The 14,440-nt window shown below is 37.4% G+C and overlaps 1 protein-coding gene across 1 annotated transcript in view; it reads left to right on the forward strand.

The window, feature by feature from the left end:
- GALNT2 (polypeptide N-acetylgalactosaminyltransferase 2) overlaps positions 1 to 14,194 on the forward strand; it is a 100,812-nt gene extending 86,618 nt beyond the window's left edge. The window contains exons 11-16 of the mRNA XM_086745947.1: positions 2,211 to 2,337; positions 6,269 to 6,361; positions 6,561 to 6,644; positions 8,418 to 8,544; positions 12,314 to 12,433; positions 13,723 to 14,194. Of these exons, the coding sequence (XP_086602073.1) occupies positions 2,211 to 2,337; positions 6,269 to 6,361; positions 6,561 to 6,644; positions 8,418 to 8,544; positions 12,314 to 12,433; positions 13,723 to 13,878 (707 nt within the window). The 3' untranslated portion in view covers positions 13,879 to 14,194. The remainder of the gene's footprint in view (positions 1 to 2,210; positions 2,338 to 6,268; positions 6,362 to 6,560; positions 6,645 to 8,417; positions 8,545 to 12,313; positions 12,434 to 13,722) is intronic.
- Positions 14,195 to 14,440: the final 246 nt, after the last annotated feature.

A 14,440-nucleotide genomic window follows, 5' to 3' on the forward strand; every position in this document is an offset into this window, starting at 1 on the left:
AAATAAGAATTAGTTTACATCTTCCTAATTACTAGTTGTTTGCTCTTTCCCGTAGAACTGTTTTTCACTTGTTTTTGAGATTCTTCAGAATCAAAGGTGCCAGAAAGTATACATGTAGGTTTACATTTCTGGCCATTTATTGGAGGAGAATTAATCAAATTAATGTACACACTAGAGGAAGCTATGAACAATGAAAAAAGTTGACACAAAATATTTTTAAATTACTTATAAAACAAATACTTTTTCAGTGCCTACATACATTCAATAGATGACAGTGAGTTTTTGGATTAAACCTTCAAATGAGTTATTTAAAAAAGAAAGTGCTTAACCTTTATTTTTAAACAGAATGTCACTTTACCTCATTTTAGAGGTGTATATTTCCTAATACTTCAGTAAGTCTAATGCTAGATTTTGAGCATTTAGTCTTGACTTGCTTGTCTAATGCAAAGGTCTTTGTCTTGGATCAGATCTCCCTCTTTTCTTTTGCTAGCCTGTGCTCACTGAGTGCAGCTTCCCCTCATATTGGGCTAATAACTGTATGAACTTTCTAGCAAAAGTCGATAAATAATGCTTCAAAGTACAAGAAAACTATTACTCCTCTGCTTTCACAATTTGAGCAGTATGGGACCAAATTTCAGCTAGATATGGGAAAGCCTGAAGTCTTCTATCTATGTGTAATTTATTCTGGTAGAAATATAGAAGTGCTTTTGTTACTAACTTGTTTAATAGAAGTGACCAGTTGTTCACTGTGATTCTAATTATTTTTTTTTATTCTAAACTAAAAATAAGAGACATAAGACTGAAGTCAGCGCTGTGAAAAATGTATGGAGAGAATGTCATGTTCAGTTGCTTTAATAATTACTTTTGGCTGTCGTCCCATGTTAATTCAACTGGAAAATCAAGACTAAGTTACTGGCAAAGATGATATTGTCATTAATATTTTTGAAGGATGATCTGCCTGTAGATTGGACTATGTTGACTGTCTAGGATTCATAAATATGCCTAATTGGCCCCAATGCAACAGAATTTATCACTGAAGTAAAACAAATAGGAAATGATCCTTGCAAAATCAAAGACCGTTCAGAAGAAAGGCAGTTAACTTGCACTGTCAACAGTTTAAATTCCTGCCCCCTCCCCTTTTTCTCTAGACAGACCATCAAGAAAACATGCTCTCTAACCTTTGGGGTTTTTTGTTTGGTTGGTTGTTTTTTTTCAAATTCAATTTTTGAAGTAATGCTATTTTATGACTTATTTTTTATATGTGGGAGGAAGGCTTCTGGGGGAAGGAATACCACTTACTATAAGTCAGAAAAGGTAGACACTTCAAATTAGAGCTTGTTGTTAAATCCGTGGAAAGATACTGAATGATTATAAAGAGACTTGAAACTAAGGGTAGCACTCAGCAACTGCTAGCAGCTGATAGACTAAAGGGGGAAGCAACAAAATTGAAACAGTGCTACTGGAAGCACCCTTCTTATTATGCATATTTGGAATGAATGAGGAAAGGTTCTTTGTCATCACTAGGTGACTTCTGCTGTCAAAGGTCTGTGTTGGAAAAGGTGTTCAAGTATTTCTAGACCTTCTTGTCCTCACTAGCTGGATCAGCTTACTAAATTGGCTTACAATTGTACTGTCCATAACCTTCAGGTTACAGAAGTTGCGTCTTTGTTCATTCTGTCTTCAAATCAAGATTGACTTGCTATAACTCCCTCTACAGCCAGAGTTTGGGAGCGTTTGGTCATCTGCTATAATAAGTGATCAGCTTGAATCTGTTGATTGTTGTGTCATGCCTTGATTTTTGTCTACTGTATCATTCCATCTTTAGATGAAAAAATTTATTATAAGCTAGATCATTAATTTATCTGTTAAGTGGATCTACTGTTGCTTACCCTTTAGATAAAGCACAGTAGTAGTACATACAGCCTAACTTACTCTGGCAAATTGCAGCATGGTTTATGAATTTGGGGAATGCTGGTAACCTCAGATAAGAGAAGACATAAAGTTTTGCTTCCAAGTTAATGTGATTGTTTCTCCTGGGCTTGGAGAATAATAAATGCTCAGATAGGCCTTTTTTTTTTTTCCTAGAAAACTCAGAAAACTGTCTTACTGTTCTTCTCACCAGTAATCACTGAAATCCTTCTCTGTAAATAATGTACTATGAAATTACAATATTTTGTGATGTTTGTCTTTCTTTCATGTTTGTATTTCAGAAATCTCATTCAGAGTTTGGCAGTGTGGTGGGAGCCTAGAAATCATCCCTTGCAGCAGAGTGGGTCATGTATTCCGCAAACAGCATCCGTACACGTTTCCTGGTGGGAGTGGTACCGTATTTGCAAGGTAACTGTTAAGTCTTCAGCTAAATAGCAATGTTTGGATTTCTTCAGATGATCAGCAGGTGGCAGTAGTTTCATTTTAAGGATCTTGTATTTAGAAACATTTGCAATATTATCTCATGGAAAAATATGAATTGAAAGGAAATTAATGACTTTGAGGCAACTACACAGATTGAGAGAAGAACCTGAGAACTGAAAAGACAAAATTTCTAGCAGACATAACCTGAGAATCTGGGAAAGAAGGAAATGCTTAGCTTAGCATTCTTTCAGTTTTGAGAACTTTGTCTTTATTTGGTTTTAATGAAGGCTTTATTTTCACAACTGTCTCATAAATCTTCATTTTACAGAAACAGTTTCATCATTCACTAAGAGCCAGAATAGATTTAAGTCATGAATGTGCCTTGCTTGCTTTTTGTTAATACATCAGTATGTGATATGCAAGTGATTATGTAGACTGATTCTGGCATTTGTGCCAGTCTGGCAACATCCTTCTATATCATATTTGCCTTTCCTATGCTATGTTTAAAGGTATTTTTTCTATAGACCTAAGAAACTGCAATGGTAAGGGCTTAGATTAATATGCCTGTTAATTTTGCTGTTGATACAATGTACTGCGGTAGCTGACATACTGGAGCTGTTTCCACAGTTTCTCCTCTATAGGATGAGAATAGCAATTCTGATTCATCCTCGTAGTGTTTAAGGAATGTGGGTGAAGGCATTGCATGAGTGTATGGTGGATGTTTTGACCAAGGCTCTGTCGGTTGTGGCTGAAGAGTCACTGTTGGTTTTGGTTTAGAGAATTGAACTTGATGCTCAGGGGGCTAAGGAGTACAAGTCTCAGCTAAAGGTTCAGTGGGTTAAAAGCTGCAAATAAAATAGTTTGTTTATTCTTGAAGGGATATGGAGCCCAAACTCTGTTTAACATGAAGCAACACAGAGAGTGCAGATATACTTAAATTCATAAAAATGTTCTAAGCTGGCAATATATTTAGACTTGTGTTTCACCTTAGATTGAGGAACCTCCTTAGTGTGTAATTCTTCCACGCTGGTTATGCCACCAAGATGACTCTAATGAATTTAATAGTCTGCTAAAATAAAATCCTGTTTCTTCCAGTAGTTATAGTAGGGATTTTTCTGGTCTCCTGTTTTTTGAGATCTGTATTCTATGCTACAGTGAAAAATGAATAATAATTCTTGTGGGAAAACAAAAGCTCCTAATGAAATATCTTCTCTTAATACATCACATCTCTATTCAGTATTTATAGTGTCCGTCAGGAGAGCAGAAAGATCTACCAATTAAACTGTATGATGTAAGCTAAGGGTGCAACTGTTTTAGTTACACAGTAAGTTTGAAAGTGATAATGTCATAACAAGGACCATGGGTAATAAAAATAAATATATACATTGTGCAATTTTCCCCACTTCTCTGCAGCTTTTTAATCTTCAGGCTGTTGCCAAGATGCTGCTTTTCCTGTGATTTAAATAAGTACTTAAACGTAGCACAGCTGAAAAGTAGGAGAAAGGTGTGGCTATGTGCCTGCAAGGATACAGCAGGTATCAGAAATGCATCATGTTAGCAGGGGCTGATGATTCTGCGTTTACACTGGGTTTTCTTAGTCATTTGTGTTCAAAATGACTTTGAAAGGAGATCCTGTGTCTTGGGTACATCCCTTCCAAGATCTACCTTTCTCTGCAAGTGGTTTATTACCTCTGTCCTCAGCTGCCCAACTGTCTCAAATTTTGAAATGCCATTAAAATTCTTTGCTTCATTTAAATTATTTTTTTTTAGTTCAGCTAGGAGAGTTGCATATCACTTAAAAGCAGGGTTGACAAGTTCCTGTTTATTTGAAGGTTGCCTCCTCAGTTAGCTTTCTTGTGTGTCAAACCAATGTAAGAGAATGCCTTAAAATCAATTTTAGCAATGAGAGAATGAGAACCCTAAGGTAATGGGATACCCCTGTAACACAGGTATTATCAGATAGGTGTAGGATCATGGTGCCAAGAAACCTGGTGCATGGAATCTGTGCTGGTCTTGCAGTCAGGACATGTTAGCTTCATCTGTCCCTTTGTATGCAGTTTGTTCTGGAGTGCTCTGAGTAAGCTTTTTTCTTTTTTAAATTTATTTATTTATTTTTAGCTGACTAGTCAGTATGCACTGCCTTTTGGCACCCAAAACAAGTTGTTGATTCTGGATGAGAGAGTGGGAGTCCTGTTTCATGAGAGGGGAGACCACATCCTGGCTGTACGGTATGGGCAGATACAGCTTGTGTCTGGCAGGATTTGTTAGTCCAGTATGCACTGCCTTTATACCCAGCTTCAGACGAGCTAACAAACCTTGCAGACCCCAGTCTGCTCTATGCAAAGCTACCTCTGATTTCTTGGTGCTACGTTTCATTAGCTGTGGCTCAGCATTAAGTGCTGAGTGCACCCTGTGCTGTGTTCTTCAGTGCCCTGCCTTTGTTGGGGTTCTATTAGTTTAGGCAGTTCTCAGCATCTACACAGTTGCCATTTTTGTGTTGCCCTAAGTCTGAACTGTTCATCCCTGAGTATGGGGAAGCATGATACGGGCATGCATTCTGTCCTTGAAAGTGCTATTGGAGTCGTTTAGCCCTGGCAAGCTGAATAGTTTCTCTCCCATCACCAAAATCTGGCCTGTAGGCAGCCAAGCTGACTGCTGAGCAAGCAAGAGGGGCAGGTGCTGAGTGGCTGGCTGACACTCACACAAGCCTGAGAGACTACAAGTGAAGATAAACTGAAATAGCTCTGTAATCTGGATTGAATGGGATTTTGCTTACAAAATATTGAAAGCAATCTTTGCAAGGAAAAATCAGTCCTCAAAGAAAAAAAATGATTGAACTCTGTCTTGTGAATTTTTTCTTCCCCAGGTCCTTCCTTCTCAGCAACCTGCAAGAAAAACTCACTTTATCCTGACTAATTTTTGTCTTTTGAACTCAAAAATCATATTAAAGAAGTTATTGGCTGGCTGGGTTTACTCCAGTTGCTTTAGATGAACTTACTGCCAAATGTAAAATAAGCTTCAGAGCATAGTATTTGCAAGTGAAATAGGACTTAATTTTCTAAGCATAAAATTACAAACAATAGAAGTAAATGAGTTTTAGATGGAAGCCAGGGGATAGAAAAAGGCATTGCCCTCTTGCAGTCCAAAAGGAGATTTAAAGACACCAGTTCCTTAAGTACAGGAATTTTAGTTAGAAATGTGTTTGATTAGAAATTAAGAATTTGGGTTAGTGCTCTTCACATTTATTGCAATAATTAATCTCTGAATCTTAAAGCATTAAAAATATTTTCTAGTTACTGATTCTCTGTTACTTCAGCTACAGCAGACTTGCTTGGTTCATAGCCATAAATGTCACGACAGCTTCTGTCTTTTTCAAACTTTGAATGCTCTGCTGGTGGGAATAGGGTGAAGACTGAAAATGTCTTGCCTATGGCAACATATCTGTTTTCACAAAGGTAAAACACGTTATTAAATATTGCCAATTGTTGAGATTTCTGTGTTTCCAATTAACTTGCTTGTCCAGGTGAGCACTCACTGAATGACTTCTGTCAACTTACTCTTTTATAAAAAGAAAAAAAAAAAGAAAAAACCAAAAAACTACCAACAAACAATAACCTAACAACTTCCATGAAGTCTGCAGAAAGAATTCCAAGATATTAAATTCTGGATAAAAATCTGAAGCAGTGATAAGTATGGAAAAGACAAATTTCATTCTAAATGCATTTATTTTGTTTATGTTACTCTCCAACGGTTTTCTATTACTTGGATCTTTAATGGAGGACTTTCTGCCTGGCTTGAGGCACCTGACTATGTAGTACAAGCAAGAATTAAAATCAGTTCAAGGATGGATGACATGGTTTTATTGCAGCTAGAGAAAATATAACCTATGTATTTTGTGTGATTTTTTTTTCCCTAGGAATACACGCAGGGCAGCAGAAGTCTGGATGGACGAGTTTAAAAATTTCTATTATGCAGCAGTGCCTTCAGCCAGGAATGTACCTTATGGCAAGTAAGTCACAAGTGCTTCTTTGCCTTATTCATTTAGTCTTCATGAGACAGCACCTTCTGAAGTGAAAGCAGTGCTAGCTCTCATGTGTTATCTCTTTAAGATATAGTTCTACTGTTCTTGAGTTTTCTGTGTATTCTGTAATGTATAAGATGACAGCAGCCTGACTTTGAAAACTGCTCCTTTTTTCCCCCCACTCTAGTATTCAAAGCCGAATGGAACTCAGAAAGAGACTTAGCTGCAAACCCTTCAAGTGGTATCTTGAAAATGTTTATCCTGAATTACGGTGAGTTTTGGCTGACTCAGAGATAATTTGGAGTTTTTTTTTTTTTTTTTCCCCTCCTCAGAAACTAGCAGTTTCTCTTTCTCCTTCCTTGCATATAAAGGATGTTTTTTAATTTATTTGTGAAAGCGATGCCTCACGTGGCACCTTTTGGTTTTTATTAGTTCTATTCCTGAAGAGCCATTTTTCCCTAGCAAGCTGCTTTTTCTTTTTGTACTGTCCGCAACTACAGCTGCACTAGCAGGTATTTCAGAGATCGGTGTCCAAAGGACTCAACTTATCTGAGCCCAAAGTTAGTCTCCTACACAAGCCGTTTGCTCAAAAGCATGCTGTTCTGTATCCTGTTGTTGTCCTTTTAAAGCTTTTGCCTTCACCTAAGCACATGCTTAGCCCAGTGAGGTGAATGAATCTCAGTACACGACAAGAGAGTCAGCAGACAACAGTGCCTTTGCATGTTTGGCAGACAAGGGTAGATGCCTAAGACTCTAAGAAGCTGAGTTTTCTGCTCTTTCTGTCTCTTGTTCTCTGTCACTGGATAATCACTAACTTGAGGAGGGGCAAGGAGTGAGAGAAGAGGGAAATGAAGGGTAACATTGCTGACAGTTTCTTTAACATGAATGCATCCTAACTCATGAAGAATCCTCAAAGAGAAACACTTTTTGAAAGGCTAAAAAGATTTTTGTTCAATAACCCATTAGTAAGTATTTCTGTCATATCTGAGTCTATAAAATAGTTTATCTGCTGTCAGTCTAATATTGGTAGTGTCATGGTAAGATGCACTATGTGGCTTATAAGAACACTTGTTATTTTCCTGGGGGTGCTTCGTGTCAGTGTAGTCAGGTAACTGCTAGTGGCATACAGGCTTGGAATGCAAAAGCACTGACCATTACAGCCCTAGTGAAACACATACAGAACCACACATACTAAGGAGTTTCATAAACCAGGATGATCCTGAGGAAGTAAGTTATTCTTTATTTTCTCTTAGAAGTGCCAGAGGATATTTATTTTTGTTTAATTTGTCAGGAAAAAAATAGATCTTGCAAGCTGTCCTGGAAAATGTGCTACTGTAAGTGTAATGTCGTTTTACTCTGTCATCTCTCTTGTGCTCATTCTGCTGGGTTAAATTATTATACTCGTATTCTGAAGTTTTAAAAGGAGCTAATATGCCCTTGCTTTACTGTTTGACATGAACTCATAGATTCTAGTCCACAACTGTACTTGGTTGAATGGGTTTGCCTAGGTATTTCCATACTGTATCAGTGCACTTTATGTGCAACCATTAGAAAATAGATATCAGCAAAACATTGATTTTTTTTTTTTAATTTTTTTTTTTTTAATTTTAAGTAATTCCTAACCCCTATTCTACAGTAAGAACAGTTTGGATAAAATGTAGAATGTCATATTTCTGCTACAAGCTAGCTTGGCTGAAAAAACAAGAGAGCTTGAGGATCTCAACTGATAGCATTAAGCTTGAGTGACCTTAAATGATAAGTCAAGTCATCTTTAACTTGCTTTTTGTGCTGAGTTTGTATGCTCATCCTCAAACTCCAGTAGAAGTCTTTTTGTATTCTGTCCTAAGCTTGCAAGTCTACTCATGTTTGATCAGTTCATGATCAGATAATTGCCTTCCCTCCTCAAAAGATAATTGAGATTTCCAGATAGTAGTCATCACTTATCTTTGACCTGTTATCTTAAAAATTATTCAAGTAAAGACAAGGAGTTAAAAACCAAACTTAAAGAAACTGAATTAAGCAGATATTTCTGGTTTTATTTTAGGGTACCTGATCATCAAGATATAGCTTTTGGGGCATTGCAGCAGGGTACCAATTGCCTTGACACTTTGGGCCATTTTGCAGATGGTGTTGTTGGAGTTTATGAATGTCATAATGCCGGGGGAAACCAGGTCTGTATGCCATAATTCATTTATTTATTTACTTATTTGCACAATATGTGGTGGGTTTTTTGTTGTTTTGTTCTGTTTGTTTTTGTTTTGTTTTTTTTTAAATTGAAACTTTAACTCAAGCAGCTACTGTGTACTGGTGATTGGTGAACCCCAATCAGCAGATCGGTTGTTATAACAGATCGTCTAAATAACTTTTCCTTCAAATATAACTTTGCATTTTCAGGATTAGAATCTGAGCCCAGAGATTCATTCTGTGTGCATCAGATCATTCCTTTCCTTTGTCTCTATTAATATTTCCTTTTATGCTAGAGACCAGTAATTCCTTCCCAGGAGTTGTATAGAATGCTTTTTTCAATGAATTTTTGTTTGATTTTTTGAAGGGGATTTTTGCTTAAGAAAAGATTTGAGTTATATTAAGCATATGGCCTAAGGTCAGCAAAATAGAAGAATGCTTTACTGTGGTGCCTTACTAGTCATTTCCAATTTGTGGTAGCAGGATATCAAAAAAAAAAAAAAAATCTATCTAAAATCCTCATTTGGCTCTCCTCGAAAACAGAGGTGCCTAGATGTCGTATCCTATTTACTCACAATAAAAGGACTGTTTCAACAAATCCTTTCTAATCCTACTCTTAAACTAATTGCAAATGTGTCAAATCTGTAAATGAGAGCATTAATTATTTCAAATAATCTATTTATGCAGTTCTGACTTAATTATAAGTCACAAAATATATGCATACATGCTCATTGTTTTGTGTGGTGCTTTGTCACGATATTCTTTTCAGAATCAACCTGACTATAAAACAAATGTAAAATTAGTATTTCAAGTACATCTGTTAAAATAGAAGGCTGACCAGTTACAGGTCTAGTGTTGAATAAGTATTAGAATTTTGCTTGCTCTGATTTAAAATAGAAGGGGAAAATCTTAAAATCAGACAAAGCCTAATATAAAGAAGTTATTTCCTGGAAGATGTATGTTGGCAATGCATTCGGATCAACGTGATACATCTGAGAGATGCCTCTTTTTCCTATCATTAAAGAGAATATATCTGGGGAGGCTTTTTCTATTAGATTTATGAAAGTACACTCATCTTCTTAGAACACTGCAGGTTTGGTTTGGTTTGTTGTTTTTTTGTTGTTGTTGTTGTTTGTTTGTTTGTTTTTCTGAAAGGCTTGGACATGCCAGAATTGCCTTGGTGCAGAAATCTTGGAAGTTTCTGGTGATGTTGTGTATTCTCTATAGATACACAAAGTTATCTTCCTCTTTCAAACTCTCCTCCTCTGAATCTGACCCTCTTTTCTGTGTAGTTTCTTCTGTGAAGCTGACATTGACAAACCAATAAACACTTTGTTCTGGAAGTGTCCCTGTGAGAGGACTTTCAGACAGATTGAGGCAAAACGGGTCAAAACTAGGTTATGTCCAAGCAGAATTTGTACTGGATTGGGGGAAATGAACAGCATGGGAGAAGAGGGATAGGGAACAGAGTCTTTAAATCCATATTTTATGTTTTGCACCTATTCTTATCACGATATTTTGGAGGGGGTGGGATTTGGATGAAAAGTACTCAGATATTATAGGCTATGGAGATCTTTTCCTACTCTGGCTTATGCTCAACATGACTTAAAATGCAAAATTTAAGTTAAGAATTACTTCCACCTCCCCCTTACAACAGCTTAGTAGAATTCAGTGATTAAAAAGGTAGATGTGCACCTCCAAAGGGCTGAAGAAATTGTGATGTGTTTGACAATTATGTACAAATGTGTAGAGGTGTGATAAGGAGCTAAAGGTAAAGCCAAATGCACTTAAGTGCAAGGGGAAGGTTTCAGATTAGTAGTGGTCTAACTTTATATTTCTGATTTATGACACAGCTTTTTTCATATGTCCTGATGTTCAAATTGTTATGTAGAGCTATCCTACTTCCAGCCTGAGCACATACACTGCTTGCAATTTTTCTTCTCTTCTGGTGTAGTGGAACTTGCTTCATCGTATCTGTTATAGCTAGTCCTAGTCCCTCATCACTGGGGGAAAGCATCTGTACCCTGTGCTTCATACCATGAAGGGCCATCATGTAGATGTCTCCACCAGCACAGCTTGGAGCTTTTGTCAAGCAATACCTTTGGCTTTTAAGTGTGTTAATTTCTTGTGTGATTTCTTTTGTGTCTGGGGCTCTTGCAGCATTTAGATGGAAGGGTGAAGAGGTATATAAAGCAATATTTTCAAGGCTCTAATGACTGCAGGGTTCTCAAACACGAGTTTTACCACTTCCCTGGTACTATTTTCAACGGTCACTATTCAGTATAAGTCTTATAAGGGGGCCATCTGTTTCAAGGACACTTGTGATTCCTGATAAGCTCTGAAAATAACTTGCTTAATTCCTTAAGTTGTTAAAAGTGACTATTAATGATTCTTGTTGCTATTTTACAAACTGGACAGAACTGAGAAGGCAAGTAATTTTGCTGTCATCTGAGATTAACATATTGAGAGTGAAAGGAAAAGTTTTCAGCTTAAGGGTTTGGGAGACAGAGATACACAGAGTTCTCCTGCCTTTGCTTTGTTTTGCATAGTTGTCATTATTCTGCTGCTTGCATAATGAGATGCCCATCTAATGGCTTGCTACCTGTTTGATGACGATTACTTGTAATCGTGTGGGTTAGAAGTCCCGATTGTTTCCTGAGCATCTGTTCTCAAAAGGAATAATCATTAAGTCTGCTGAGTTTAAAAGTTATTATGCAAGCCAAAAATTTAGATATGGTATCAGAAAATAATAAAAAAAAAGGGATAGGATTAGCCATTAGCCGTTTAATTTCTTTCTGAAACACTCATTGCAAAATAACATTTAAATGTAGCCAAGCTATGTATATCTAGAGTTGTGTATTATACAACTCTGAATCCTCTTTAGTTGCTGGAGAAAAGCTAATCGTGCCATTTGAAGTAGTGACAAGCATGATTTAGGTAATTAGTGTGGCTTTAGTTGATAGACCAGCTTCCTTCCTCCCAGGATATTTAGGCAAATGAAGACCAGTCAGGATCCTGGAGACCAGACTTTGGGGAGAAATGCATGGAGAGAGTCTGAACATCAGCACAAGATCAGGCTGTGTGTAGAAGGATGCTGAGACCAAACAAGCGAGGCAACAGTACATACTGAAAGGATTTTCTTTGCCTCTCTATTTAAGAGTTGCATATTTAAGTGCATTTAAAGGCAATCAAATTGTACATCACTGCCTTGGACAGGAAGTAACATTCTCCCTTTTGTGTGTTGCTTTCTGGGGGTCCCTGTCCATTAAAGGACTACTGGTTCCTCACTGTGGTGCATATGCTCTGTCTAGTGTGTGGGTAAGGTGGCCAGGGATGCTACTTTTAGCGTTTTTACATATAAACTTATATATGTATTTTTTACATATATATAAATCTTTCCTACATAGAAGATGTGGAGGGTGTGTATACACACACAGATAAAAATATAGCTGGACAAATATTTTAAGCCTTGAGGAACTGTGACTACCCGCTGTACTTGTGTAAAGCCAGCAGAGGGGGCAAACAGCCAGCCCAGCCCTGAGCTGACTTGGGAATACTGAAACAACTGGAATTGCTGTGTTTGAAAAGGGCCTTGTTTCCTCTCCTGCTCTATGGGATGCAATGAACTGGTCTAATGCTCTTATGTAGCTATTTATAGGGTTTTAACCTGTGCTATATATGCAGAGGTAGCACGTGCAGCTTGTACAAAATTGTGTATACTAACATGAGCACATTTTTTTTCTTTCCTTTTCCTAGGAATGGGCGTTAACAAAGGACAAGTCAGTGAAACATATGGATTTGTGCCTTACTGTTGTGGACAGAGCACCTGGTTCACTAATCAAACTTCAGGGCTGTAGGGAAAACGACAGCAGACAGGTTAGTATGTTGTGAATGCTTTCTGCAAACAGTGGGGGGAAAAAGAGGGTTGTGAATGAGAATGCAAGAATGTGCGTTGCTGGTCATATCTTCTATCCATTCCACTCTTTACCTCTGTCTCTCTGTGTTTGTGTGTAAAGTTAGGATGCTTGACATCTGGGGAGAGCAGCAGGAATAGCAACTTTTATTTTCATAGGCCAGTGACAATCTTTTATGAACAAACAGAGGTTTTTATTCCAACAGTGGCCTTGTATAAAGGTTTCACCTCACAGCACTGATGTGTAACAATCTTCAACTACCAATTCTGTTTTCTGAAACAGAACGTATATTCCACAGTGTATTTATGAAAGGTCTTGTTCAGTGAAGTTTGAAGGTCATGTAGTCTGTCTCTCAGAAGTGTGGTTTGGTATTTGGTTTTTCCTTTCTTCTTTTTAGCTGTGACTTGTTTATAACAGCACTAGACTTCTTCAGTTCTTTTTATTAATGCAACATTGTAACTTAATCTATTTCCCATGCCTGAGGAATATCATATTTGCAGAGTCATACCATCTCTTCTATCTAGTGCTATAACAATTCATCTGGTTTTGCCAAGTCATCAGTTCTGATCCTCTGCGAGCTTCCTCGCTTCTGTATCTCAGTTTGTGCAGACAGATAGCATTTCAGTTATTTCTTGATGAAGGAAGAATATTCTTGCCACTTTTCAGAAAAAGAAACTAAAGAAGCAAGATTTTCTTGATAAGGTTTAAAGGCACAATGTGCCAGAAATACAATAGGAAAAACTTTTTTTAATACTCTGTATTTGGGATTTACTCTATCCTTTGTATCACCTTGGGCGAAGAGCTGCTTTGACAGCACAGATTGACTAGTTGTCTTTGATGTCTGACGAATTTCTGTGAAGTTGTCTTTAGTGATTGTGCTTCTTGCTTCTTTATTTTCAGAATTAGTGTTATGTGGATGGGTTTTGTGACTTTTTTTTTTTCTTCAGACTGAAGGTTTCACACAAGTAACATGGTGTGACAGCGTATTGAGAAGCGCTGAAGTAGAGGAAAATGATTTAGTGTATTCTGTATCAATAGCAGTGTGTTAGCTGAACGAACAGTTGTTTCAGCAAGGCTTGCCATAACTTATATACTCTTATTCAAGCCTCATCTAAACTGCATACTGCTATTGCAGTTTTCTCAGCTTGCCAAAGCACAAGCCAGGGAAGCTTATGTAGAGGCCAAAGGACAGGATGTAGGACTCATCCTTTTCCTGCTTTTCCAGCTCAATAACTGTATTTTCTCTTCCAGAAATGGGAACAAATTGAAAGCAATTCTAAACTGAGGCACGTGGGCAGCAACCTCTGTCTAGACAGCCGAAATGCCAAAAATGGTGGTCTCACCGTTGAGATCTGCAGTCCTTCTTTGTCACAACAGTGGAAATTCACACTTAATCTACAGCAGTAGAAGGACTTCCAAGCAAAATGCTGTTTTGATTCATAGACATTGGGCAAAGTTTTGATTGAATTACTGATGTATTTCTTAAAACTTTCCACGGAACTTATATACCTCAGTATTCCACCTGTATCTGAAAGTAGGAGAGTGCTGAAGCAGACACCAGAGATCCAGGGGACTTGGAGCACTGCAAAGATGTTGCTGAACGTGACTGCAGCACAATTCCTTCTTGGTGTGAAGACTTCAATGGTTCCTTTCTGTCTTCAGTTACGTACTTGTGCAGCAGATAATTAAATCTAGGAACAACTGATGTATGATAAAAAAAGAATCTGAAGAAACACCTGTGGGGAACAGGGTGTGGGAGGGAGGGTGGGAAAAATTACTAGGAGAAGGTCATTTGAAAACTCCATTTGCATAGAATTCATGGTTTGTTGTTTCCAGAAACAGAAGTGTCATTTTGAAGGTTTTTTCTCCTGTGTGTACTTGGTAATTTGAATATGAACTTTTCTATGATGGACTCTAAATATAAATATATAAAAGTATATATATTGTCAACTCCCAACAATTTATATCA

This window comes from Chlamydotis macqueenii, chromosome 3 (assembly GCF_036417535.1).
Source record: "Chlamydotis macqueenii isolate bChlMac1 chromosome 3, bChlMac1.mat, whole genome shotgun sequence".
NCBI classification, from domain to species: domain Eukaryota; kingdom Metazoa; phylum Chordata; class Aves; order Otidiformes; family Otididae; genus Chlamydotis; species Chlamydotis macqueenii.